Raw genomic sequence first — 26490 nt, 5'->3', positions numbered from 1 at the left:
CAGTCCAGTGATGGCACTTACCACACACGCACCGAGCTTTCCGAGAAACCAACCAGATCTAGGGGGAGGAGAGGGAGAACGTGGTGTGCGTGTAAAGGGGGTGGAAGAACGTGATCCATCTTCCCATCTGAATCATGTTCTCGCTTCATCCTCCCCCCTTTAGAACTGGACCATGTTCTTCCCCCATTCCCACTGTGCTCTCCATGTGCTTTACCACCACCCGCCCCCGAGTTCCTAACCTCCTCTCCCCCGTCCGAGTTCCTCTCCTCTCTCCCTTCCACTTCCTCTCTCTCCCCCCTCCAATCTCCTCTCTCTCCCTCTCCTCCTCTCTCTCCCCTTCCTCACTCTCCCCCATCTCTCTCCCTCCCCCTCCTCTCTCCCTCCCCCTCCGAGCTCCTCTCCTCTCAACCTTCCATCTCCTCTCTCTGCCCCTCCAATCTCCTCTCTCTCCCTCTCCTCACTCTCCCCCTCTCTCTCCCCTTCCTCGCTCTCCCTCCTCCCCTCCTCTCTCTCCCCCCGTCCTCCTCAAGCTCATCCTCTTCCTCAATCTCATTCTCTTCCTCTCTCTCTCCCCCCTCCGCTCCCTCTCCCCCCTCCACTCCCTCTCCCCCTCTTCTCTCCCCACCCCTCTCTCCTTCTCCTCTCTTTTAATAAGCAGAACCACAAGGGTAATAATCTCTGGATTTCTACCTGAACCATGCGCAAATTGGCATAGGGTCAAACAGATCAGAGAGTTAAATGCCTGGCTCAAAGAGTGGTGTGGGCAAAAGGGGTCTCAATTCATGGGGCACTGGCATCAGTACTCGGGAAAGAGGAAGATGTTCCGTCGAGACAGGCTCCACTTAAACCAGGCTGGGACCAGTGTCCTGGCGAATTGAATAACTAGGGCTGTAGTTAGGGCTTTAAACTAAAAAAGAGTGGGGGAGCAATCAGGTAAGGGGAAATTTAGAAATCTAAAGAGAATGGTCAAGGCAATAGAGCAGTGTAGCGATTTGGGTAAAAATAAGCAGTGTGACAGGAAGGGACAGAGGGTTTAATGGTAGCAGTGCAGCAGAGAATAAGGTCAAAGCAGGGAATAATGGTTAAAAAAAAATTAAATTAAAGGCTCTTTATCTGAATGCACAAAGCATTCGTAACAACGTAGACAAACTAATGGCACAATAAGAGATAAATGGGTTTGATCTAATAGCCATTACAGAGACATGGTTGCAAGGTGGCCAAGGTTGGGAACTAAATGTTCCAGGGTACTTGATGTTTCGAAAAGACAGGCAGAATGGAAAAGGAGGGGGAGTAGCCCTGATAATAAAGGATGACATAAGGACAGTAGCGAGAAAGGCTCTCGGCTCGGAAGATCAGGAAGTAGAATCAGTATGGGTGGAGATAAAGAATAACAAGGGGCAGAAAACACTGGTAGGAGCAGTATATAGGCCCCCTAACAGTAGCTATACCATTCGACAGAATAGTAATCAAGAAATAGTAGGAGCTTGAAACAAAGGTAATGCAATAATCTTGGGGGACTTTAATCTTCATATAGACTGGACAAATCAAATTGGCAAAGGTAGTCTGGAGAACGAGTTCATGGAATGGATTTGGGACAGTTTCCAAGAACAATATGTCATGGAACCAACCAGGGAACAGGTTATTTTAGATATTGTATTGTGCAGTGAGACAGGGTTGATTATCAATCTCATAGTAAAGGATCCTCTAGGGCAGAGTGATCATAATATTCTGAGAGTGACTTGCCTAAGTCCAAAACTAGAGTCTTAAATTTAAATAAAGGCAATTACATAGGTATGAGGGGTGAGTTGGCTAAGGTAGATTGGAAAAATAGATTAAAAGGTATGGCAGCAGATAAGCAGTGGCTAGCATTTAAAGAAATATTTCATAATTCTCAACAAAAATACATTTCATTGAGAAACAAAAACTCCATGAGAAAAGTGATCCAACCGTGGCTAACTAAAGAATGTAAGGATAGCATTAGATTGAAAGAAGCAGCTTATAATGTTGCAAAGAATAATAGTAAGCCTGAGGATTGGGAGAGTTTCAGAAACCAGCAAAGGTTGACCAAAAAATTGAAAAAATAGAATGAGAGGAAACTCGAAAGAAATATAAAAGCAGATTGTAAGAGTTTCTACAAGTATGTAAAAAGGAAAAGCGTAGCAAAAGTAAACACTGGTCCCTTAGAGGCTGAGAAAAGAGAAATTATTATGGGGAATAAGGAAATGGCAGAAACGTTAAACAAATATTTTGTATCTGTCTTCACAGTAGAAGACACAAAAAGCGTACCAAAAATGGTAGGGAACCAAGGGTCTAATGAGGGTGAGGAACTTAATGTAATTAATATAAGTAGTGAAAAAGTACTAGAGAAACTAATGGGACTAAAAGCCGACAAATCCCCTGGACCTGACGGCCTACATCCTAGGGTTCTAAAAGAGGTGGCTAAAGAGATAATGGATACATTGGTTTTGATCTTCCAAAATTCCCTAGATTCTAGAATGGTCCCAGCAGATTGGAAGGTAGCAAATGTAATGTATTCAAGAAAGGAGGGAAAAGAAAAATCAGGGAACTACAGGCCAGTTAGCCTGACATCAGTCGTCGGGAAAATGCTGGAATACATTGTTAAGGAAGTGGTATCAAATCACTTAGAAAATCATAACATGATTAGGCAGAGTCAACATGGTTTTATGAAAGGGAAATCATATTTGACAAATTTATTAGAGTTTTTTGAGGATGTAACTAGCAGGGTAGATAAAGGAGAACCAGTGGATGTAGTATATTTGGATTTCCAAAAGGCATTCGATAAGGTGCCACATAAAAGGTTATTACACAAGATGATGGCTCATGGGGTTGGGGGTAATATAGTAGCATGGATAGAGGATTGGTTAACAGATAGAAAACAGAGTAGGGATAAACGTATCTTTTTCAGGTTGGCAGGCTGTAACTAGTGGGTGCCGCAAGGATCAGTGTTGGGGCTTCAGCTATTTACAATCTATATTAATGACCTAGATGATGAGGGGACCGAGTGTAATGTATCCAAGTTTGCTGATAATACAAAGCTAGGTGGGACAGTAAGCTGTGAGGAGAACACAAAGGGCAGGATTTTCATTCAGGAGTCGGGTGGGAGGCGGGACTACAACTTTTGGGGTTGTAGTCCCACCTCCACCGAGATGCGGCCAATCCATGCGATTTTAACTTGATTGACCTTGTTGAGCCCGCCCAGCAAGCTCAGCAGGCCAATAAGGGCCACCCGGCAACAGGTGATGTCACAGACCAAAATTTCATCTGTCAAGAGGTTTTGACAGATGAAATGTCAGTGTTTCACAGCTGTTTGAAGCTGTCAAACACTGACAGTCTTACTTCTAACATGGGTCCTTCTCCACAGACTCAGTTAGAAATCTCTCCTGCACAGAAAGCTGCAGGTTGTCACTTTTGACAGTTCGCAGCCATTCTGCTTTCTGTGCCGGTGAGATGAGGGACTCCCGAGACCTAAAGGAAGGAAGGCTGAAAAGGTAAGAAAAGGTATGTAAAACTTATTTAATCACTTTAGACACACCAAACACACTTACCTTTGCACTCATGCACACATCACTGACCTGAACATCGACATCTCGACCCCTCCAAGTCCTTCAACCCAACGGCCCACCTCCTCTAACTTGGCATGGTTTGGAGCCATCGGGAATCCCACACTTCAACCTTAAAAATAGGGATTAGGCTAAAAACTGCCTGTTGACAGGCATGAATCCCTTCCTGCCTCGGGTATGTAGGGGGTGGTGTTTGGGGTCAGTTTTGCCTCTGACTTATGAGCGGTTCGAATCGCTCCCACTCCCTTGGTTCTAGACCTTGGACTTATTTGGGGGTTGTAATGAAATTGCAGCAGACAACTGATTTTGTTGAAAGAACTTTGATCTTTATTTGAGAAAGAAAATACAACACAATAATCTTAACACTCTAAAAATGGGAAACACTTTGGTACATACACGAGGGAAAAATTACAGTAGACAAATATCTCACCCCTCCCAATCCCACTTTACTAGCTAAGTTAGGCTCTGAAGGACCAGGGATAATGCTCACCAAACGCAGGAATAGTTTGTAGAGTGGAAAAACTTGTGAATCTTCGGTTTTCTTCCGAGTTGGTTTTCTTTGGTCGCAGTGGTCCAATATTACTCGGTTGGCTGATGGTAATGTTCGATTGGTTGTTTCATAAGACCCTTGTTGCCGCAAGGTGTCTGATGATCACTGAAACTGTTGCTCCGGTTTCTTCTTGTGTTTGAACTGCTTCCAGAGAGAGAACTTCTGCGAGACTCCTTCGAACTGCAGAGAGTACTGAACTCGAACTTGGAACTCTCTGTACTTCTTGAACTCCCACCTTGCTGAACTGTTTTCAACTGTTTGAACTGTTCTGCTGAAACTTTCCTGACAAGTCTTTCCAACTTCTTGACTTCCCACCTTGCTGAACTGCTACTGTACTCTGTCTTTAGAAAACAGGCTTTCAATTATACTAATTGGGGCCTCCTAATCTGATTAAGTTGTTTAAAGTGGCTTCGGGGTGGTTCCATCGCTTGCTTAAATTGTTTAAGAACGTGTGAAGTGGTTTCGGGATGGTCCCATCGATTGTTTAAACTCTTGTTTAATTGTCAGTTTTGTCCTTAGTCTTTGAGTTTCCTGTGGGGCCTTGAGATTCTTTGTTGGTTGATGGCATGTTTTGTATTATGCATGTTTTTGGATGGTTCTGTAATTTGGGCGGGAACTGCACTTCCGTAGGTCTATTGTCAGAATGTAAAATTGTCTGAGTGATTGAGACAGTTTAGATAGTCCCCAGACAGCTTAGTTAATCCCAATACCCAAAACTGTTCATTTACAGAGGCCAATCCCAATTCTTTTGTTGCAGCCTTTTTCCTTCCACAGGCTTGAACATGCTTTTAAAAATAAAACCAAAATCCTGGGGTCTTTGATTTTAATCTCCCTTAGGCCCAATATTCTTATACCATTCTGACATGGTTTATTAATAGTCCAAAAATCCCTCCTGTAGGGTAATCTTCTTGGTTTTGGGGAATCTGCTGAATTTTGCAAATCTTACAGGTAGGCGGGTCCCAGTGCAGGGCAGGTACCCGCCTCCTTTGAAACTGGCATGGAGGCGGGTTTGGGTGTGGGATGGGGTCGGGACCCCTGATTTCGGGATTTTAACCCCCCCCACGCCTCCAATCCCGACTCCACAGCCCAATGAAAATCCTGCCCAAAGAGTCTGCAAAGGGATATAGATAGACTAAGTGAGTGGGCAGTAAGGTGGCAGATCGAGTATAATATAGGGAAATGTGAGGTTATTCACTTGGGTAGGAAGAATAGAAAAACGGAATATTTTTTAAATGGTGAGAAACTTTCAAATGTTGGTGTTCAAAGAGATTTGGGTGTCCTCGTGCAAGAAACACAGAAAGCTAGCATGCAGGTACAGCAAACAATAAGGAAGGCAAATGGCATGCTGGCCTGTATTGCAAGGGGGTTGGAGTATAAGAGTAAGGAAGTCTCGTTACAATTGTACAGGGCCTTGGTGAGACCACACCTGGAGTACTGTGCACAGTTTTGGTCTCCTTATCTAAGGAAGGATATACTTGCCTTGGAGGCGGTGCAACAAAGGATCACTAGATTGATTCCTGGGATGAGAGGGCTGTCCTATGATGAGAGGTTGTATAGAATGGGCCTGTACTTTCTGGAGTTTAGAAAAACAGACAAGATTCTGAAGGGGATTGACAGGGTAGATGCTGAGAGGTTGTTTCCCCTGGCTGGAGAGTCTAGAACTAGGGAGCATAGTCTCAGGATAAGGGGTAGGCCATTTAAGACTGAGATGAGGAGGAATTTCTTCACTCAGAGGGTTGTGAATCTTTGGAATTCTCTGCCCCAGAGGGCTGTGAATGCTGAGTCTTTGAGTATATTCAAGGCTGAGATGGATAGAATTTTGGACTCTAGGGAAATCAAGGGATATGGAGATCGGGCGGGAAAGTAGAGTTGAGGTCGATGATCAGCCATGATCTTATTGAATGGCGGAGCAGGCTCGAGGGGCCGTATGGCCTACTCCTGCTCCTATTTCTTTTGTTCTTATGTTCCCACTCCCCTCTGCCTCACTCCCCTCTCCACCACTCCCTCCTCTGCTCTCTCTCCCCCGATCTTCTTGCTCTCTTCCCCCCTCTCTCCCCTTTCAAACCTCGATCTTCACACCCCCCCTCCGCCCCCCCCCCCACAGGCCACCAACGGCTCCCCTGACCTTCTCTGCACAGAGCCAGGGAACGTGTGGCCCATGGTGTAGGCCGCAGCGGAACTGTTGTGTACTGCGCATGCGTGACTCCGGTATATAGCATGCATGTGCAGAAGGCCGCAAAGGTGCTCGTGCAAATAATTGCACCTTTTTAAAATTTGTTCCTGGGATGTGGGCGTCGCTGGCAAGGCCAGCATTTGTTGCCCATCCCTAGTTGCCCTTGAGAAGGTGGTGGTGAGCTGCCTTCTTGAACCGCTGCAGTCTGTGTGCTGAAGGTACTCCCACAGTGCTGTTAGGGAGGGAGTTCCAGGACTTTGACCCAGCGACGACGAAGGAACGACGATATATTTCCAAGTCAGGATGGTGTGTAACTTGGAGATTGTGGTGGTCCCATGCGCCTGCTGCCCTTGTCCTTCTAGGTGGTAGAGGTCACCACCAGCGTACCGTGACTGCAGTGTGTACCATCTACAAGATGCACTGGGGTGGAAGGCAGGAGTGATTAAATGACAAAGGTATGATAGTACAAAGCAAAAGAAGATGGTACTGGGACAAGTAAAGAAACAAAAGATGAGTCTAGAAGACGTGTAAATGGGAATGGCAGAATCATCAACAGCTGCCATGTGAAAAAATAGGGGCAGAGGCTTTGGTCTGAAATTGTTGACCTCAATGTTGAGTCCAGAAGGCTGTAAAGTGCCTAATCGAAAGATGAGGTGCTGTTCCTCACGCTTACATTGAGCTTCATTGGAGCAGTGGTAAAGAACCTCCCAAAGAATTGACAATTGGAAAAAGCAAGAATGATGAGGAACTTACAAGTGAAAGATGTAATCACTCATTGACAGGAACACATTCTGTACAAGATAACAACAGCAAACCCAAGTGGGATCAACATTGGTAGGCTGCTGAAAAACCTGAGATTTGCTGATGACATTGCACTCATGGTTTAATTGGAAGAAGACTGCAGGGCTTAATGACAAAGGTGCACCAAGCTATAAAAAATCTTAACATGGAAATTAATGGTGAAAAGTTTGCATGCATGGTTACCTACATTCTCCAACACTTCAGCAAAAACAAATTAGAAGACCTAGGGGAAAAAGTTCAGTTGCTTTGTGCCTCCCATTGGCGTCCCGGCGCTAACAGGGCACAAAGCACCTAGCGCCCGGGCGCGGCACCGCTAACGCCTCCCGCAGAATTCAGCGGGAGGTTAGCGGTGGCGGTAGCACCCCGTAGCGCTGCGCCTCTGGTGATGACGTCATCGCCGTGCACAGCACCCCGGCCGCAAACTTGGCTCATGTTCCTGACCTACCGCCGGACGCTATGTCCAACAGGGTCAAGGTGGCGTTTTTGCAGCCGGGGTGGCGTAAATTAAAGGGCAGGTGCCGGGCGGCCTTTTTTTTTAAGGGCTGCCTGCCAGCACCTGCCCCCTCTTGCCTCCCCCTGTGGGATGCCGGCCGCAATCAGTCTTTTGCCGGCACCCCGCTCCCCGGTGGATGCACCCTGCACTAGGCCCCTCCCCTTTAATCATTCTAGCCCTTTAGATATAAAGACTAATACTCCATCAGCCTTTTTTATTATTTTTGTTCCTGAGCACTACATTTTAGTGATCTGTGTACATTGACCCCTAAATCTCTTTGAACCTCCACTGTTCCTATCTTTTCACAATTTAAATAATACTCTATCTACCCTTTTTTTTCTCCAAAATGGATGACCTCACACTTACCTGCATTGAACTCCATTTGACATAGTTTTGCCCACTCACTTAATCTATCAATGTCTCTTTGCAATTTTATGCTCCTGTCTACACTATGCCACCTATCTTTGTGTCATTGGCAAACTTGGATATATGGCTCTCTATTGTGTTATCAGGCACAGGCAGAGAGGGAACGGGTGACCAACAGGCAGAGTAGTAGGCACAGGCAGGTAGTGCAGGGGTCCCCTATGGCCACCCCCTCTCAAACAGATATACTGCTTTGGATACTGATGGGGGCGATGGCTTACCAGGGGAAGGTAGCAGCAACCAACTTCCTGGCACCAGGGGTGGTTCTGCTGCACAGGATGGGAGGAAAAAGACTGGGAGACCTATAGTGATAGGGGATTCTATTGTAAGGGGAATAGATAGGTGTTTCTGCGGCCGCAAACGAGACTCCAGGATGGTGCGTTGCCTCCCTGGTGCAAGGGTCAAGGATGTCTCAGAGCGGCTGCAGAACATTTTGGAAGGAGAGGGTGAACAGCCAGTTGTCGTGGTGCATATAGGTACCAACGATATAGGTAAAAACTGGGATGAGGTCCTAAAAGCTGAATATAGGGAGTTAGGAGGTAAATTAAAAAATAGGACCTCAAAGGTAGTAATCTCAGGATTGCTACCAGTGCCACGTGCTAGTCAGAGTAGAAATAGAAAGATATTTCAGACGAATAAGTGGCTAGAGGAATGTTGCAAGGGGGAGGGATTCAAATTTCTGGGACATTGGAACCGGTTCTGGGGGAGGTGGGACCAATACAAAACGGATGGTTTGCACCTGGGCAGGGCCGGGACCGATGTCCTAGGGGGAGTGTTTGCTAATGCTCTGGAGGAGGGTTTAAACTAAAATGGCAGGGGGTTGGGAACCTGAGCGGAGAGACAGAGGAAAGGGAAACAAGGATAAAAACAAAAGACAGGAAGGAGAAAAACAAAAGTGGCAGGCAGAGAAAGCAAGGGTTTAAATCAAACATGGCCACAGTAAATAATAATTCTAAAAGTTCTAAGAGCGTTAAAAAAACAAGCCTGAAGGCTTTGTGTCTTAATGCAAGGAGCATTTGTAATAAGGTGGATGAATTAGCTGCGCAAATAGAGGTAAACGAATATGATATGATTGGGATTACGGAAACATGGCTCCAGAGTGGCCAAGGCTGGGAACTCAATGGCCTAGAAGTTCCCTATCGCCGCGCCTGGTGTTTAGCGCCCGAAAGTTTGCGCTGCGCCCGGATTCCCGTAGCGCCCGCCTGAAATTCAGTTGCAGCGCCCCAAGACGGAGGCGGGCGCTATTGCAGGGTTTGGCCGCCTCCGCTTGGGGCGCTGAAAGTCAATTTCAGGCGTCCAGCTGCCGCAGCGCCACCCGATGCGGTGCAGCAGGCTGGGGTACTGCAGGCCTCCTCCTTCTCTTAAGGAGGAGCTGCCTGCAGCCGTGAGATTGCCGCTGGATTCCCCCGGCAAATGAGCCCGGCACCACAGAGAAGTGCTGGGCTCGCGGGGGTCAGAGACCAATGCCGCGGGGGGGGGTGGTGTGGGAGTCCGGGGAGGAAGGTGCGGCCAGGCGGCCGCCGGGAAAGCGGCCGGCCGCACCTCCACCTTTACGCCCCGGCCTCTCGGAGCTGCAAGGCCCCGTTTTACAAACGCTCTTTGCGGCCGCTACGGGAGAGACGGCCGCAACTGAATTTGGGCGTCGGGCCGGCATCGCGTTGGAACCGGGGCGCTGCGCACACCGATGACGTCATCGGTGCCAGCGCAGCGCTACCGGCTAACGCCGAATTTCGCCCAGAACTGAATTTCAGGCGCAACAACACTTCCGGCACAAAACACCTCCTCAGGCGCTAAGTGGGCGCAAACGCCACTGAATTTCTAGGCCAATATCCCAGGGTATTCAATATTCAGGAAAGATAGGCAAAAAGGAAAAGGAGGTGGGGTAGCATTGCTGGTTAAAGAGGGGATTAACACAATTGAAAGGAAGGATATTAGCTCTGATGATGTGGAATCTGTATGGGTAGAACTGAAAAATACCATGGGGCAGAAAACGTTAGTGGGAGTGGTATATAGACCTCCAAACAGTAATGTGGCAGTCGGGGATGGCATTAAACGGGAAATTACAGAAGCGTGCAATAAGGGCACAGCAGTTATCATGGGTGACTTTAATCTACATATAGATTGGGCTAACCAAATTAGTAACAATACTGTGGAGGAGGAATTCCTGGAGTGTATACGGGATGGTTTCCTGGACCAATATGTCGAGGAACCAACTAGAGATCAGGCCATCTTAGACTGGGTATTATGTAATGAGAAAGGATTAATTAGCAATCTTGTTGTGCGAGGCCCCTTGGGTCAGAGCAATCATAATATGATAGAATTCTTCATTAAGATGGAGAGTGAAATAGTTGACTCAGAGACTAGGGTCCTGAATTTAAATAAAGGAGACTACGATGGTATGAGGTGCGAGTTGGGTAGGATTGATTGGGGAATGACGCTCAAAGGGTTGACGGTGGATGGGCAATGGCAAACATTCAAAGATCGCATGGATGAACTACAGAATTTGTTCATCCCAATTTGGCATAAAAATAAAGCAAAAAAGGTGACTCAACCGTGGCTAACAAGGGAAACTAGGGATAGCATAAGATCCAAGGAGAGGACATATAAATTGGCCAGAAAAAGCAGTAAACCTGAGGATTGGGAGCAGTTTAGGATTCAACAAAGGAGGACAAAGGGATTAATTAAGAGGGGGAAAATAGAGTATGAGAGTAAGCTTGCAGGGAACATAAAAACGGACTGTAAAAGCTTTTATAGATATGTGAAGAGAAAAAGATTGGTGAAGTCAAGCATAGGTCCCTTGCAGTCAGAATCAGGGGAATTTATAATGGGGAACAAAGAAATGGCAGACCAATTAAATACATACTTTGGTTCTGTCCTCACAAAGGAGGACACAAATAACCTCCCAAAGATGTCGGGGAACATAGGGTCTAATGACAGGGAGGAACTGATAGAAATCAGTATTTGTAGGGAAATGGTGTTAGGGAAATTGATGGGATTGAGGGCTGATAAATCCCCAGGGCCTGATAATCTACATCCTAGGGTACTTAAGGAAGTGGCCCTAGAAAAAGTAGATGCATTGCGGGTCATCTTCCAAAATTCGATAGACTCTGGAACAGTACCCGTGGATTGGCGGTTACCCCTAATGTTAGGCCACTGTTCAAAAAGGGTGGTAGAGAGAAAATGGGGAATTACAGACCGGTAAGCCTGACATCGGTAGTGGGGAAAATGCTTGAGTCCATTATAAAGGATGTAATAGCAGAGCACTTGGAAAAAAGTGACCGGATCGGACAAAGTCAACATGGATTTACAAAATGTAAATCGTGCTTGACTAATCTACTGGAATTTTTTGATGATGTAACTGGTAAAATAGATAAGGGAGAACCAGTGGATGTGGTGTATTTGGATTTTCAAAAGGCTTTCGATAAGGTCCCGCATAAGAGATTAGCATGTAAAATTAAAGCACATGGGATTGGGGCAGGGTATTGACTTGGATAGAGAAGTGGTTGGCAGACAGAAAGCAAAGAGTTGGAATAAACAGCTCTTTTTCCGAGTGGCAGGCAGTGACTAGTGGGGTACCGCAGGGATCGGTCCTTGGACCCCAGCTATTCACAATATATATTAATGATCTGGATGAGGGAACTAGATATATTATCTCCAAGTTTGCAGACGACACAAAGCTGGGTGGGTGTGTGTGCTGTGAGGAGGATACCGAGAAACTCCAGTATGATTTGGACAGGTTGGGTGATTGGGCAGAAGCATGGCAGATGCAATATAACGTGGATAAATGCGAGGTTATCCACTTTGGTGTCAAAAACAGGAAGGCAGATTATTATCTGAATGGCAATAGATTGGGAGAAGGGGAAGTGCAACGAGACCTGGGCGTCCTTGTACACCAGTCGCTGAAAGTAAGCATGCAGGTGCAGCAGGCAGTTAAGAAGGCAAATGGTATGTTGGCCTTTGTAGCGAGAGGGTTTGAATACAGGAACAAGGATGTCTTGCTGCAGTTGTACAGGGCCTTGGTGAGACCACATCTTGATTATTGTGTGCAGTTTTGGTCGCCTTATCTGAGGAAGGATGTTCTTGCCATGGAAGGAGTGCAGCGAAGAGTCACCAGGCTGATACCTGGGATGGCAGGAATGACGTATGAGGAGAGATTGGGTCGATTGGGCTTGTACTCGCTGGAGTTTAGAAGAATGAGAGGGGATCGCATCGAAACTTATAACATTCTAAAAGGACTAGACAGACTAGATGCTGGAAGGATGTTCCCGATGGTCGTGGAGTCCAGAACCAGGGGTCACAGTCTAAGGATAAGGGGTAAGCCATTTAGGACAGAGATGAGGAGGAATTTCTTCACCCAGAGAGTGGTGAGCCTGTGGAATTCTCTACCACAGAAGGCAGTAGAGGCCAATTCATTAAATATATTCAAGAAGGAGTTGGATATATTTCTTAAGGCTAGGGGGATCAAGGGATATGGAGAGAAGGCAGGAACAGGGTACTGAATTTGGATGATCAGCCATGATCTCATTGGATGGCGGAGCAGGCTCGAGGGGCCGAATGGCCTACTCCTGCTCCTATCTTCTATGTTTCTATCTAAGTCATTAATAAATATAGTGAATAGTTGAGGCCCCAGCACAGATCCTCGTGGCACTACTAGTCACTTCCTGCTATTTCGAGTACATACCCATTATCCCTACTCTCTGTCTTGTACTGCCTAACCAGTTCAATAATTTGTGTTCAATTCTATGAGCTTTAGTTTTGGCTCGCAATCTCTTATGTGGAACCTTATTGAACACCTTCTGGAAGTCCATATAAACTACATCCATAGACATTCCCCTGTCTACTACTTTAGTTACTTTCTCAAAAAATGCAATTAGGTTTGTTAGTCATGTCCTACCCTTTACAAATCCATGTTGGCTCTCTATAATCAGCTCAAATTTATCTAAGTGCTGAGTCACTCAGTCCTTAATTATAGGTTCCAATATCTTCCCCACAACAGATATTAGAGTAACAGGTCTATAATCAAAGTTCCTCCCAACTCTGGTTTTCCTTCTGCAAATTGTTCCCCCATCTTCGGTTTCCCTTCTTCGCCACCCTTGGTTTCCATTTCTTTGCCTGCTCGCGGGTAGCCTCCTAGGCCTTGCAACTTCTCTGGCACAAAACCATGAGCAAAGACACTCAACTACAGGGGACCCAACCTCCTTAAGGTAAATGGAATAATAACATTTCAGGCATCACGTGATCAGACATCACATGGCCAGACGTTGCATGATCAAACCTCCAGGAATGCCTCCAATCAGAGTTGGCAGATCAGGTGGGATCTTAGTCTGAATTCTGATATTTTTTTTACTGTTGACAAATGTTCATTCAAAAGCTAAATAATTAATGTCTGAAACTATGAGCTTTTGCTTTACTTTTTAGAAATTTCTAGACAACCCACTCAAAAGTGCATTCTCTGGTCCATAACCAGATAGCTGGAAGACTTGTAATTACGTTTGGGTACATGTTTGCTGGTAGAGTTATTATTTTGAAAGAATAAGATAAAATGGGCTGGGACTTATTCCATGCGATTTAGTACGTACTATACCAATCGCTTTCCTTGTCATCATATCCATAGTCACAGCAGCTCAAGAATCTCTTTAAAAAGGTGGGCTAAAAGTCAAACCTTTGCAAATTGACTTTCTTTTGATAAGCATGTTTAAAAGAATGGGCTTACAAAAACAATAAACTGCTTTCACCTCCCGTTCTCTTTAACTAAAATAAAAACAGAAAGTGCTGGAAATACTCAGCAGGTCAAGCAGCATTTGTGGCGAGAGAAACATAGACATAGTTAATGTTTCAGGCTGATGACCTTTCCCTTTACCATTTGTGCAGGACCAAGACTTCAACTCCCGGCGTGCTTTGCCGTTCTCACTCGGAGATCCCGGATGTAGGTGACATGTTTACATTAAGAAGGGAAGCAAAGCAAAAAAAAAGGCAAGGCTTGTGATTGAATTAAAGATGGACAAAACTTGCTTATTATCTGCTCTGCACGCAGATACACGGCGTCTCTAATGCTGACCGACAGGTACAAATAATGTGCATTTTTTTTTTTGAGGAGTGGGGGTGGATACGTTGTATTTGTAGCATACCCCAGAGGCCCCCAAAGCCTCGGGTCTTTATTGAGTGTGTGTTTCTGAACTGACAGGTGCTGGGGGCAGGCAGGGAGGTGAATGGCTGTGGCCGGAGTTTGCAACTTGGCGTCCCCGTTCTCGATTGTTTGCCACAGCCTTTACCCGGAGCCGGGTCAGCATTCCACGGCGCGCTTGTTCCCACAGGCTCTGCCTTCGGCGCTCTTGCCTCGTTCCACAGCGTCAGCCTGTGCACCAGCCCTGTGTGACTGGCTGCCCCAGCAAGTTGCATCTCCGTAATCCCAAGTCGATTAAAAAAAAAGCCACCACTGGCTTTTGAAAAAAGGCCTGTCATTTTCAAGGATTCGTGCCAAAGACACCTGTTTAATGTTCGTTATAAACCTCTTCAAGGAGCCAGTTATACTGCCACTGTTGCATCGATGCGAAGTGGGTTTGGGGTTTTCCTCAATACAAAAGTGGCAGTATAATTCAAGAAGCCCCCGGTTTTGAGTTGGCACTGTGGAGTATAACTCCAGGCTTCATTTCAACGAATGATCGTGGCAAGTGATTTCAGGTGATTTAAAATTAGTTTTTATTGTTATTTCCCCATTCTCCATCTAACATTTTTATTGTTTTTTTTAAGCACTTGTATTGTAAATTAAAGTTATTAGGATACTGTTAATCTAGAGACATGTAGTGTTTTAAGGCAATATTTATGTATTGTAGTTGAAGCCATGTTAATAATATTTGGTCAGTAATTGCACTCAATCCGCAAGTTCAGGATGGATAGGATTGGCAGCCAGTGCATGTTTCAAGCTTTAGAGCACTGGCATTGGGTATTTGTTGGTTTATTTGATGACTGGCATATTTTGTATTATTGCATTTGTATAATTTAGTAGTCTGTTAATTTTTGTTTCTTTTCCATTGGTATAGACCAGCCTTCCAATAAATTAATGGTAGTCTTCCTTCAGAGGAGGCATTTGAAGATGTGTCCTTCTCAGATAATTGGTGTGATCCAAAATAGTATCCATTTATTGTATATTCACATATCCTGTTTTATGTTCCAGTGAGTATTGCTGTACATTTATACACACTGAAATCCATCTTATCAATTCCATTTAAGTTATATTTCTATTGTAATTATTTTCCCCTCCCCATCTACTTAATTTGTCCAGATCCCTTTGAATGCGGTCTCACGTATGATCTTTATCTGATCACACAGCTTGGTGGTCTCCAAACTGAATGAATAGGTCAGTTAAATTAGGAATGTAAAAACAATGAAAAGCTTACAGGGGAAAATGAGGGAAGAATTATGGAAGGAGGCTAGAAATTAGCCCAGAAATTCGGGTCGGGGGCTTCCCGTGGGTGCAAGCCTCCGACCTGCACTTACCTTGCACGCCGGCAGTTGAGCTCTGGGCTCCCGTGGAATTCCGCTCCGGGGCCTGCTCCAACTCCCGGCGCGCTGTGCTTGCGTGTCCCAGGGGCGTAGTTAGTGCGATGCGTCCCCTGGGATCACGTGAGCCATGGGCAGCCAATCAGAGGAGGGAAAAGCCCATTCATAAGATTGACAGGAAGACCTGTCTAAACTTATGAATATACGGGCCCCAAAATAACAGTAAACCTTCAAATACATTTTTTTTTAAATGACACTTTTTTTAAATAAACTATAAATTACATTAAATAACTATTTTAAACAATAATTTAAATTTTTGAAAAAAATAATTTTATAAAAAACAGTGCTAAAAATAAACTTACCTTGCTTTAAAGTATTTAAAAATAATAAACCTGTGGAAAAAATGTTTTAATTTTAATTAATTGACCACTTACCTTTTAAAATGCAGGCCTTACGCCTGGTTTTTACATTTCTAAAATCTAAAGACTTACCCTCACGGAAAAACCTGTTTTTAAAAAAAAAAACGTAAGTTCAAAGCGCACGCGCAGACTCACGCACGCGTTCGACCTCTGAACCCCTTCGTTCAGAGGAACGGAAGTGCCGGTTTCCCGCGCATGCGCAGTGCATCCAAGAAACCGGCACTTCCATTGGGTCCATGTGTGAGTACCCCGTGCGTACTCACGCGTTGGGACCCAAATTTCTGGGCCATTTTAGAGTGCAGGAGAATCCTCGAGAGGGGTACAAGTAAAACAAGTTAGGCACAACACTAAAAAGTTCTTACGGTGTCACATGCATAAAAATATAGTTAGAGAGGAAGTTAGAATCTCAAAGGTAAATAGTGGTAGTGAAATTAATAATAAAAAAAAGTTGAAATGTTAAATGAATATTTGTAGAATAATTAATTAGCGAGGATAAGGCCAACATGAAGTACACCCAATGTACTAAAGTATATTGAAATCATGTGGCAGAGGAACTTGATAAATTTGGGGATATTAGACTATCGGAGTCACACAGAATCACAGAATCACAGAAACCCCACAGTGCAGATAGAGGCCATTTCGGCCCATCGAGCCTGCACCGACACATATCCCACCCGATCCCCGTAACCCCTACACCAACACGTAACCCCACGTATTTAATCCCCTAACACTAAGGGTCAATTTATCATAGCCAATCAACCTATCCCGCACATCTTTGGACTGTGGGAGGAAACCGGAGCACCCGGAGGAAACCCACGCAAACACGGGGAGAATGTGCAAACTCCACACAGTCACCCGAGGCCGGATTCGAACCCGGGTCCCTGGCGCTGTGAGGCAACAGTGCTAACCACTATGCCACCGTGCTGCCCTCCTCAGAGACTATAGAAGATAGGAGCAGGAGTAGGCCATTCGGCACCTCGAGCCTGCTCCGCCATTTAATGAGATCATGGCTGATCATCCAAATTCCGTACCCTGTCCCTGCTTTCTCCCCATATCCCTTTGATCTCTTTAGCCTTAAGAAATATAGAAACATAGACTGATGGTATTTGCCTGAAGGAGAGGTACTGAAGGAGATCTGGATGGATAGTTATGGAGCATTGACTATCATCATGGAGGAATTGCTGGAAATTGGGGAGGTCCCTCCGAACTGAAAGCAGACAAACATAGTACCAATAATATAGAAAGGGTGACAAATCTGACCCAGGAAACTACTGGCCCATTCGCCTACAGCCACAATGTCTCTTCTGTGAGTGTCAGTGGGCCCCACAGCAGAGTTCATTGCTGGTTGACCACAAATTGGTGGAATTTTAGTGATGGTTGGTGAATTTAAAAGGCAAGCAAGGCTGACATTCAAGCTTCAAGCTGCTTGATTATTGTGATACTGTAATATATGTCATACTAAAAAATGCCATTATTTGCTCTACAATTTTGCTGTAGTTTCAGCACTACTTTTAATTTGAGTATCATTATTCATTTAAAACTATAAAAGTTTACAGCATTAAAGGAGATCATTCAGCCCATCCTAGCTTGGCCAGATTTTTGCTAATCTCGCTTCCCTGCTCTTTCCCAATAGCCTTGTATCTTCCTCTGCTTTATTCAAATTTTCCTTAAAAGATATGATGGATGGTCTCGGCCTCAAACATTCCCTATGGCAAAACATTTCATCCTCCAACAGTTTTGCTTAAAATCTTTTCTCCTAAACTCCTCACTGTCATAATTTGAAAGCGATGACCAAATATAATATATCCAAATTTGCTGATGATAGAGCTGGTTGGGAATGTAAGTTGTGAGGAGGATGCAAGGAGGCTTCAAGGAGATCTAGAAAGGCTAAGTGAGTGGGCAAGAACATGGCAAATGGAATATAATGTGGAGAAATGTGAAGTTATTCCACTTTGGTCGGAAAAATAGAAAAGCAGAGTATTTTTTAAATGGTGAGAGATTGGGAAATGTTGGTGTTCAGAGAGACCTGGGTGTCCTTGTACAAGAATCACTGAAAGTTAACATGCAGGTACAGCAAGCAGTTAGGAAAGCAAATGGTATGTTGGCCTTTATTACAAGAGGATTTGAGTATAAGAGTAAAGACATTTTACTGCAGTTATATAGGGCCCTGGTGAGACCACACCTGGAGTATTGTGTACAGTTTTAGTCTCCTTACCTAAGGAAGGATTTACTTGCCATAGAGGGAGTGCAACAAAAGTTCACCAGACTGGTTCCTGGGATGGGGAGATTGTCCTATGAGGAGAGATTGAGTAGCCTAGGCCTATATTCTCTAGAGTTTAGAAGAATAAGAGGTGATCTCATTGAAACATACAGAATTCTTACAGGGCTTGACAGGGTAGATGCAGGGAGGATGTTTCCCCTGGCTGGGTAGTCTAGGACCAGGGGTCACAGTCTCAGAATAAGGGCTCGGCCATTTAGGACTGAGATGAGGAGAAATGTCTTCACTCAGAGGGTGGTAAATATTTGGAATTCTCTACCCCAGAGGGCTGTGGAGGCTCAGTCATTGAGTATATTCATGACAAAGATCAATACATTTTTGAATATTAAGGGAATCAAGGGATATGGGGATAGTGCAGGAAAATGGAGATGAGGTAGAAGATCAGCCATGATCTTATTGATTGGCGGAGTAGGCTCGAAGGGCCGAATGGCCGACCCCTGCTTCTATTTCTTATGACCTCTCATCACGGACTCTAAAACCAATCTTTCCCTATTCACTCTATCAAAACAAACTGTATTAAATTTCCTCTTAACCTTTTCTGCTTCACTATAAATAGTCCCAGTATCTCAAGTGTCTCCTTATGATGATAGTTTCCCATTCCTGACAACATCTTGGTGAATCTATGCTGAACCCTCTCTATGGCTTTAACATGCTTTCTATAAAGGGTCACCCAAAACTGCTCACTACTCTGCTGTGGCCTTACCAATGTTTTGTACAAATTATTTATTACTTCTTTACTCTTGCACTCTGTGGCCAATTTATGAAACTCAAAATGCTGTTGGCATTTTTTAAGGCATTTACTACCTGCATCCGCACTTTCAGGGAATTGTGTATTTGAACCCGTAGGTTTCTCTGTGTATCCACACGCTTCAGAGTTATTTAAACTACACTTTAGAAAAAGTACAGGTTTTAAACAGTGTATGTAAGGTCATAATTTAATCTCGGGGTTCAGATGATGTCTGTAGAACACTTGAGCTTTGCTCTTGTGACTTACGATATATCATCAGCTACCTATGATTAAATTACAGCTTTAATATTTGCTCCAAGTGGCCATAATTCTAAATATGGCAGAACTATTCCATCAATTAGTTCCAGAGGAAACAAACAAAAGTTCAAATGTTCAGGGGTTATGGTCACTAAGTTGAAATACTTTTAAATCTAAGTGTATGCATAACAGTGCATGTATTTTTTTTAACTCACAAGCAGTAACATGGTTTGCATGACTCTGCTAAATGTACTTTGCCTTGTGTTTTTACATGTGAATGCTATGTTAAGCTGTTTTTTAAATTTTATCTTGGGATGTGGGTGACACTGGCAAGGCATTATTGCCCATCCCTAGTTGCCCTTAGGGCATTAAGAGTCAACCACATAGTGTGATTTGAAGTCGCATGCAGGGCAGACTGGGTAGGGCTAGCAGGCTATCTTCTCTGAAGGACATTATTGAACCAGTTGGGTTTTTGCGACAATGCAGCTGCTTTAGTAGTTATTTTCCTGGTGCCAGCCCACGCAACCCCGGATTTATTGAATTTAATTTCACACAGTTCGTTTTAGTGGGATTTGACCTCACAACCTCTGGGTTGCTTGACTAATACAATAACCACTAGGCTATTGTACCCTTAGTAAGTATGGTTAAATGCTATATAAATACAAGTTGTTGTTGTTTGAAAAGAAAATACTGCACATAGACTGATGCTACATGACTAAAAAGCAATACTACCTTGCAAACAGGTAGCATCAATTAGAATAATATTGGGGTTACATTATACAAACACTTCTTGAGCAATAGTTGTTCATTCAGAGAAATCATTGCTGAAACCTGCCTTTTACAGAGTCATAGAAAAAGTATCTTTGGGTCTGTTATCTGTATTTGTTTTAAATTTATTTGCATTTGATTTAAATATTTATTATGGCAAAGTCAAATCGAAGTTTATGCTTAATTTTGTTTTAATTTTGGAACATGAAAAGATCATTTGGCCCAACAAGCCTACCCCTTTTTGATACATCATTAACATTTTGTGTAGGACAAAAAGTGACATTGAGGCCAGAGCTTGTTGTGGTTGTTCAACATTGAGTTTCACTTGAAAGGATAAAAAACATAACATGCACTTTCTGACATGTGTGCAAGGGAGAATTTTAAGGATATATTTCAATTCAAGAGATAATCCTAGAAAAGAGTATTGGAATGCTGCAAATTTCTACTAATGGATGGGAATTCCTATGAAACTCAAAGCAATATGTTCCCTGATGAAATATGATCCATGTTAAATGTGATCACGTTGACCATTATAATTTATACCCTATAATAAATCATAGTGTCAGTGATTTTTGGCTTCGTAGCTTCCTTGAGTCTACTTTGTATATTTTGTGTGTATTGGTAAATAAAAGTTAAACTGTTAATTTAGTATGACCGGGCATATTTATTTTTTCCCTTTTACTATGGGGAATCATTGCCACTAAATATGCGTCTTTTTTTTTCAATGTAAGTGGAATAGAAAACAGTAAAAGTTAAATTAGTTCTTTTGATTTGGTAAGCAATGTCTCAGGTTTATGTTTCCTCCCTGTGATCTGAGAAACTTACATTATTCATAATTGTACTAATATTAACAGCTTGTTCAGTATTTAACTGGCCAGTTCTGTATTTAACACTTCAAAAACTTTGAGTTGTTTTCGTATTTATTGCAGTTCACAGAAATCTTTTGTGTAATTCAGTGGCTTCGGGAGTGTGCTCTAAATATAACCTGCATATTTATGTACCAACATGTGTTTAGAGCTTTTAAATTGCACATAGTTACAGTTACCATTGGTAATAATCCATGTGACCCTTAAGTAGCATTGCAAGGATTAAGTAATTACTAGAACAGATGGTCAGAAGATTCTGGGCTTTGGGAGAAGAAAAAACAAGCATCGTCCTTCTAAACCTGTTTATTTTATCGTTATTGATTAAGATATATTTGTGGAAATAACGCTCCCTGTGATCTCCTAACTGCACAACTGATACTGCAGCTCTCAGACTGGTATCAGTTCCACACAAAGAGTAACTTGTTTATACTGCCTTATTATTCCAGTTGAGATCCCCCATCTAGGACAGAAAACTCTGCATACATCTCGCCTTCCCTATTCTCTTCCCAGTTTACCTGGGATGTCTCCTGCTTTGATAGTGTTTAGTATATGTGAGTTATTTGTTGCTTTTCACCTGTTATTGACAATTCGCTCTGTCTTTGCCATCTCACTGACTACTTACTTCCCAAAAAGTAGTTCAGTTTACTTGAATTCAGACGTTAATTATTTTTTTCACCCAGCGAATACACTAGGTTGCGCTGCTTTTTCGGTGCAATTCGTTCAAAATCGGCCCAACCAGCGCAAAAGATCGAAGAATTTCAAGCACAAGTTCTATCTAGCGCAAATCGAGCTTCTGTGATCTTTTGCGCTAGTTTAAAAAACATTGCTATGGAGGCTGGCCCTGCCCCTGAAACTGGCCACACCCCCAGAACGAATTAATCACCATTGTGAATTTCCACCAATTGCGACCGTTTGCGGCCCATTGAGGAGGCTCTTAAAATTTAACTTTTTTTAGGCGCACAAGCACTAGTAAGAACCTTTTTTCAAATATTAAAATATTTAATGTACTAACAAACTGGCTACTGTACACAAATGAAACTAGTAAATAGTTCTGTATAGTTTTTTAAAGTCATTTTCAGTGACTTAAAATTAGGTTACTCACAGGTGGTGGACTAGACACTCATTAAAAATGGTTATTTTTTGTGAAAAACCCATTTTCAGCTGTGTTAATAAAACTGCACCAGGTTACCACTCTAATATATCAAGGAATATTTTTTAATGCTAGCGAACAACAAAATACGTTCTAAACCGCTGACCAATTGCGCTGGTTCATGGAAGATTTTACGCTTGTGATTACGCAAATGAGTTTGAGCGTAAACTTGAACCATAACTTCACTTTGGAAAACCAGCACAATTTGACCCAAAGTGGAAACTCTACCCCTAGTGTTTAATAGCAAGTCTACCTTGGTATCAGACCTCCATGTGTAGGAACACCTGGGCTATAGTGACAATAACATTATTAGGTTTCAATTTTCTAGCAGGCCTAAAGGTATTGAGAATCTACAGTTAATGCTAGCGAACAACAAAAAAATACGTTCTAAATCGCTACTCAATTGCGCTGATTCATGGAAGATTTTACGTTTGTGATTACGCAAATGAGTTTGAGCGTAAACTTGAATCATAACTTCACTTTGGAAAACTAGCGCAATTTGAAGATTGTGGCCAAAGCAAAGACTCTACCCTAGGTCTTTACCAAACAATGGGGTCAAATTTCTGGGATATTGTTTTTCCATAATACTATTTAGAAAATATGCAGGACAAGATGCATGGTCAGTGGCTCAGGTGAAAAATGAGGTGTATCATTGTGATGTTCTGAGCATTAAAGTTAATTATACAATTAATCTGACAGATTTTTATGAACATTCTTAAAGAGAAAGATGAATTTTAATTTTGATTGCCACCTTGACATCCTTTTTCTGCTTCATGCACACAGGGCTGAGCTGCATTAATCTGAATGAAGAAGTAAAACACGGTGCTGAGGAAAAACAAGGCACCTGCTGTGCTGGGAACACCCAAACTAATCTCAATGTATCCTATGCTAACAGTTTTGAGTATGTTTTACTATATTTGCCTGCGGCGTAGAGCCAGGTCTGGTACAAGAGGAGAAATAATGAACAGCCGACGAGCTATAAAGTCGAGCAACCGCACCCTACCTCTCAGCGTTGAAGTGGTGCAGCACGCCAAAGAAGTGGTGGACTTCAGTTCTCAGTATGGCAGTGAGAACAGCTTGTCCTACACTATGTGGAATTTGTCTGGACTGCCCAACGTTTACCCAAGTTCCGGCGATTTCACACAGACCGCTGTGTTTCGGATGTATGGGAGATGGTGGGAAAAGTGCCCGAGTTCACCTCTGCCATTCAGAAGGACGCCTCGAAGTTTTCAGAGCCAGGAATATGTTGAACTGGTATTTGAGGAGGCTGTGTATCCAACAGCTATTGATGTATTGGAAACGTATCACCCTGGGGCAGTTGTTCGGATCCTGGCTTGCTCAGCCAATCCTTACTCCCAGACTCCTCCTTCAGAAATTAGGTAAAGAGAACTTCAGAAGTTGTGACAACTCATTGATTATTTAAAGTAATGTGCGTTTTAGTCATGCGTAACATTTTCCCACAACTCTCTTTTTTGGGGAGAGGAAGAACATACACAGGATCAGCTCTGGGGGACCCGATGAAAGTAGATTCTGTCGGTGTGCTTTTTTGAATGTTTCCATTGTTGGCCAGCATTCACTGTGTTAAGTGACAGTCAGCTCCTTGGGTAAGATGCTTTATGTGCATTTAGGTGTCAGTCTCTTTTAGATTATAATCCTGTCTCCCAGTCCTATTCCAATAGTTCTGTACAAAAATACACATTCTTTGCTCATTTAAAAAAAATTAATTCTCTTTATCCATCCCATTCCTTTTCAGTGAATTGAATAGAAATAATTGTGCCCCACTATCAGATTGTTAAAATAGATTGAATAGACAGAACATGATCACTATGAAAGTTGAAAGTTCACAAAAATCCCATAGATAAGTACAGATAAGGGATGATATTCGGCCTTCTAGTAAAACTTTCCATAGAAATTTGTGGTCGGACCATCAGAGAAACCTACGGTTTACCAGGTCGAGGTAGTTTGGTGATTACCTGAGATGTTTAATATTAGTATTGTGGCTCTTTTAGTATTATCAAGTACAAATTCTGATAGCCTTACAGTAATATGATAGCTACTGCTATCACAACACTGAACTTGAAACGTTTCAATTAAGAATAACATTGGAAAACAATCTACGCAGTGTTTTTAAAATTACACAACATAATGTGTCACAGTAAGTAAAACTGTAACAAACTTAAATGAAAGTAAACTTGTTTATTGTGTAGTTGTTTATATGGACGTGTGGTTTTTGGCTTGCCTTTCATTTTAGTATAAGGCTTGTTGGACAATAGTTCTGTTGGCTGTAGCCTTAATTTCGAACCCTACGTTTGGTTGATGGGTAATGGGTGAGTCTGAATATGATATTTTGCAAATCTTATCAGAAATAAGGTGCTTGTTCTTCTTTGTTCTGGCCTAGGGCTTTTAGGACATTTCACTATGTTTTACCTGATGCTCTGACCAAGGTCGATATCAATTGCTAAGTTAAATTTGAAAAAGGTTAAGGAGATTAGCAGCGTGTAGCCTTGAATCAACAGTCCTGTAGTCTAGTAACAGAAATGCACTGTAGGACTTCTCTGTAAATTGGGGTTTACTATAGTGGAATTTTACTGGGTGTTGGGAGGCTACAGTTGTTTCTAAGAATATTCTCCTTGAGAGAGAATTTTTGCTACAGGAGGGAATAGCCATAAGAGGTGAAAAGAAGCTAAGCCTCTTAGAGTCGCATGAGTTCAGTAAAGAGACTAAACATCACTGGGATCAAACCTGAATACACTTACTCTCTTTGTGAGAAGTGTTTTGAAGTTTTATTTGCACACCTCCTGCCTCACGAACCACAACTCTCCATCACATTTGATGGTGGTGGCAGGAATTCCAATCTGTCTGCGAGAGGTCAAAAGTCACTCTTGTACAAAGAAAACAAATTCTACACCATTAGCTATACAGCACTAAGGAAAATGCTGGATGAATTTACTGCTGGGGTCACTTTGACCAATAAACACATCCATATAGAGATTCTGTCTATTTGTGTTTTTTTTTTAAGTAGTTAAAAAATATTAAATTAAGGACAGAATCTACAGGAAACTTTGTGATATCCGGCACCGACGGGACCGAGCTGTTGCCGATCTATCAAAACTGCCGGACATACAAAGTTAATGTTGAAGCATACGGAGGCTTTCATCTCCGTATCTGACAACAAACACTGTTGCTTAGCAACAGCTCCTAAACAGTCGGCTGCAGCTGCAAGCGTCTCTAGCTGAAGCTGTTGCTATAGCTACAGACCTTGCAGTGCCTGACTGGGGGGAAAAAAAGCAACTAGAACTAAAAAAACTTATAGAAAACGGCTCCTGACTTTTGCCGTTAGATCGAGTATTCCGGACATATAACCTCCGGATAAACCAAAGTTTCCTGTATTTGGTTAGAGTTAAGAAACAATAGAGGTGCTCTTACACTACTCGGTGTATTCTATAGGCCACCAACTAGTGGGAAGAATATAGAGGAGCAAATTTGCAGGGAAATTACAAAGAGGTGCAAGAACTATAGAGTAGTGATAATGGGGGAACTTTAATTATCCTAATATAGACTGGGATAGTAATAGTGTAAAGGGCAGAGAGGGGGAAGAATTTCTGAAGTGTGTTCAGAAGAACTTTCTTGATCAGTATGTTTCCGGCCCAACGAGGAAGGAGGCATTGCTGGATTTGGTTCTGAGTAATGAGGTGGGTCAAGTGGAGCAAGTGTCAGTAGGGGAACATTTAGGAAACAGTGATCATAGTATCATAAGGTTTAGATTAGCTATAGAAAAGGACAGGGAGCAATCTAGAGTAAAAATACTTAATTGGAGGAGGGCCAACTTCAGTGGGTTGAGAACGGATCTGGCCCAGGTAAATTGGAATCAAAGATTGGCAGGCAAAACTGTAATCGAACAATGGGCTGCCTTTAAAGAGGAGATGGTTCGGGTACAGTCGAGGTACATTCCATGAGGGGTAAATGAAGGGCAACCAAAGCCAGAGCTCCCTGGATGACGAATGATATAGAGAGTAAGATAAAGCAGAAAAATGGGGCATATGACAGATGTTAGGTTGAGAATACAAGTGAGAACCAAGCTGAATATAGAAAGTTCACCGAGGAAGTGAAAAAGGAAATGAGAGAGGCAAAGAGAGAGTATGAGAATAGACTGGCAGCTAACATAAGAGGGAATCCAAAAGTCTTCTATAGGCATATAAATAATAAATGGGTAGTAAGAGGAGGGGTGGGGCCGATTAGGGACCAAAAAGAAGACCTACGCATGGAGGCAGAGGGCACGGCTGAAGTACTAAATGAGTACTTTGCATCTGTTCACCAAGGAAGAAGATGCTGCCAAAGTCATAGTGAAAGAGGGGGCAGTTGAGATACTGAATGGGCTAAAAATTGATGGCGGAGATACTAGAAAGGCTGGCTGTACTTAAAGTCACCAGGACCGGATGGGATGCATCCTAGGATGCTGAGGGAAGTAAAGGTGGAAATTGTGGAGGTACTGGCCATAATCTT

The 26490-nt window shown here is 43.1% G+C and overlaps 1 protein-coding gene across 4 annotated transcripts in view; it reads left to right on the top strand.

The window, feature by feature from the left end:
• The window catches only part of fbxl4 (F-box and leucine-rich repeat protein 4), a 191007-nt gene that overhangs the window by 60547 nt on the left and 103970 nt on the right, over nt 1–26490 (top strand). For 3 of the 4 annotated variants that reach the window (XR_015079569.1, XM_085997433.1, XM_085997431.1), the window contains exons 2-3: nt 13893–14085; nt 22771–23366. Coding sequence is in view for 3 of the 4 variants with exons in the window: in XM_085997433.1 (XP_085853559.1) it covers nt 22864–23366 (503 nt within the window). In the remaining variant the exon portion in view is untranslated. Of the gene's footprint in view, nt 1–13892; nt 14086–14122; nt 14703–22770; nt 23367–26490 lie in introns of those variants that run through there. The other variant, XM_085997432.1, reaches the window with a different exon arrangement.

This window comes from Somniosus microcephalus, chromosome 9, assembly GCF_052327205.1.
Source record: "Somniosus microcephalus isolate GS21.2 chromosome 9, FLI_Smic_1.0, whole genome shotgun sequence".
Classification (NCBI taxonomy): domain Eukaryota; kingdom Metazoa; phylum Chordata; class Chondrichthyes; order Squaliformes; family Somniosidae; genus Somniosus; species Somniosus microcephalus.
Note: the sequence above shows the minus strand (reverse complement) of the source record. Positions and strands in the feature narration are given on the sequence as shown.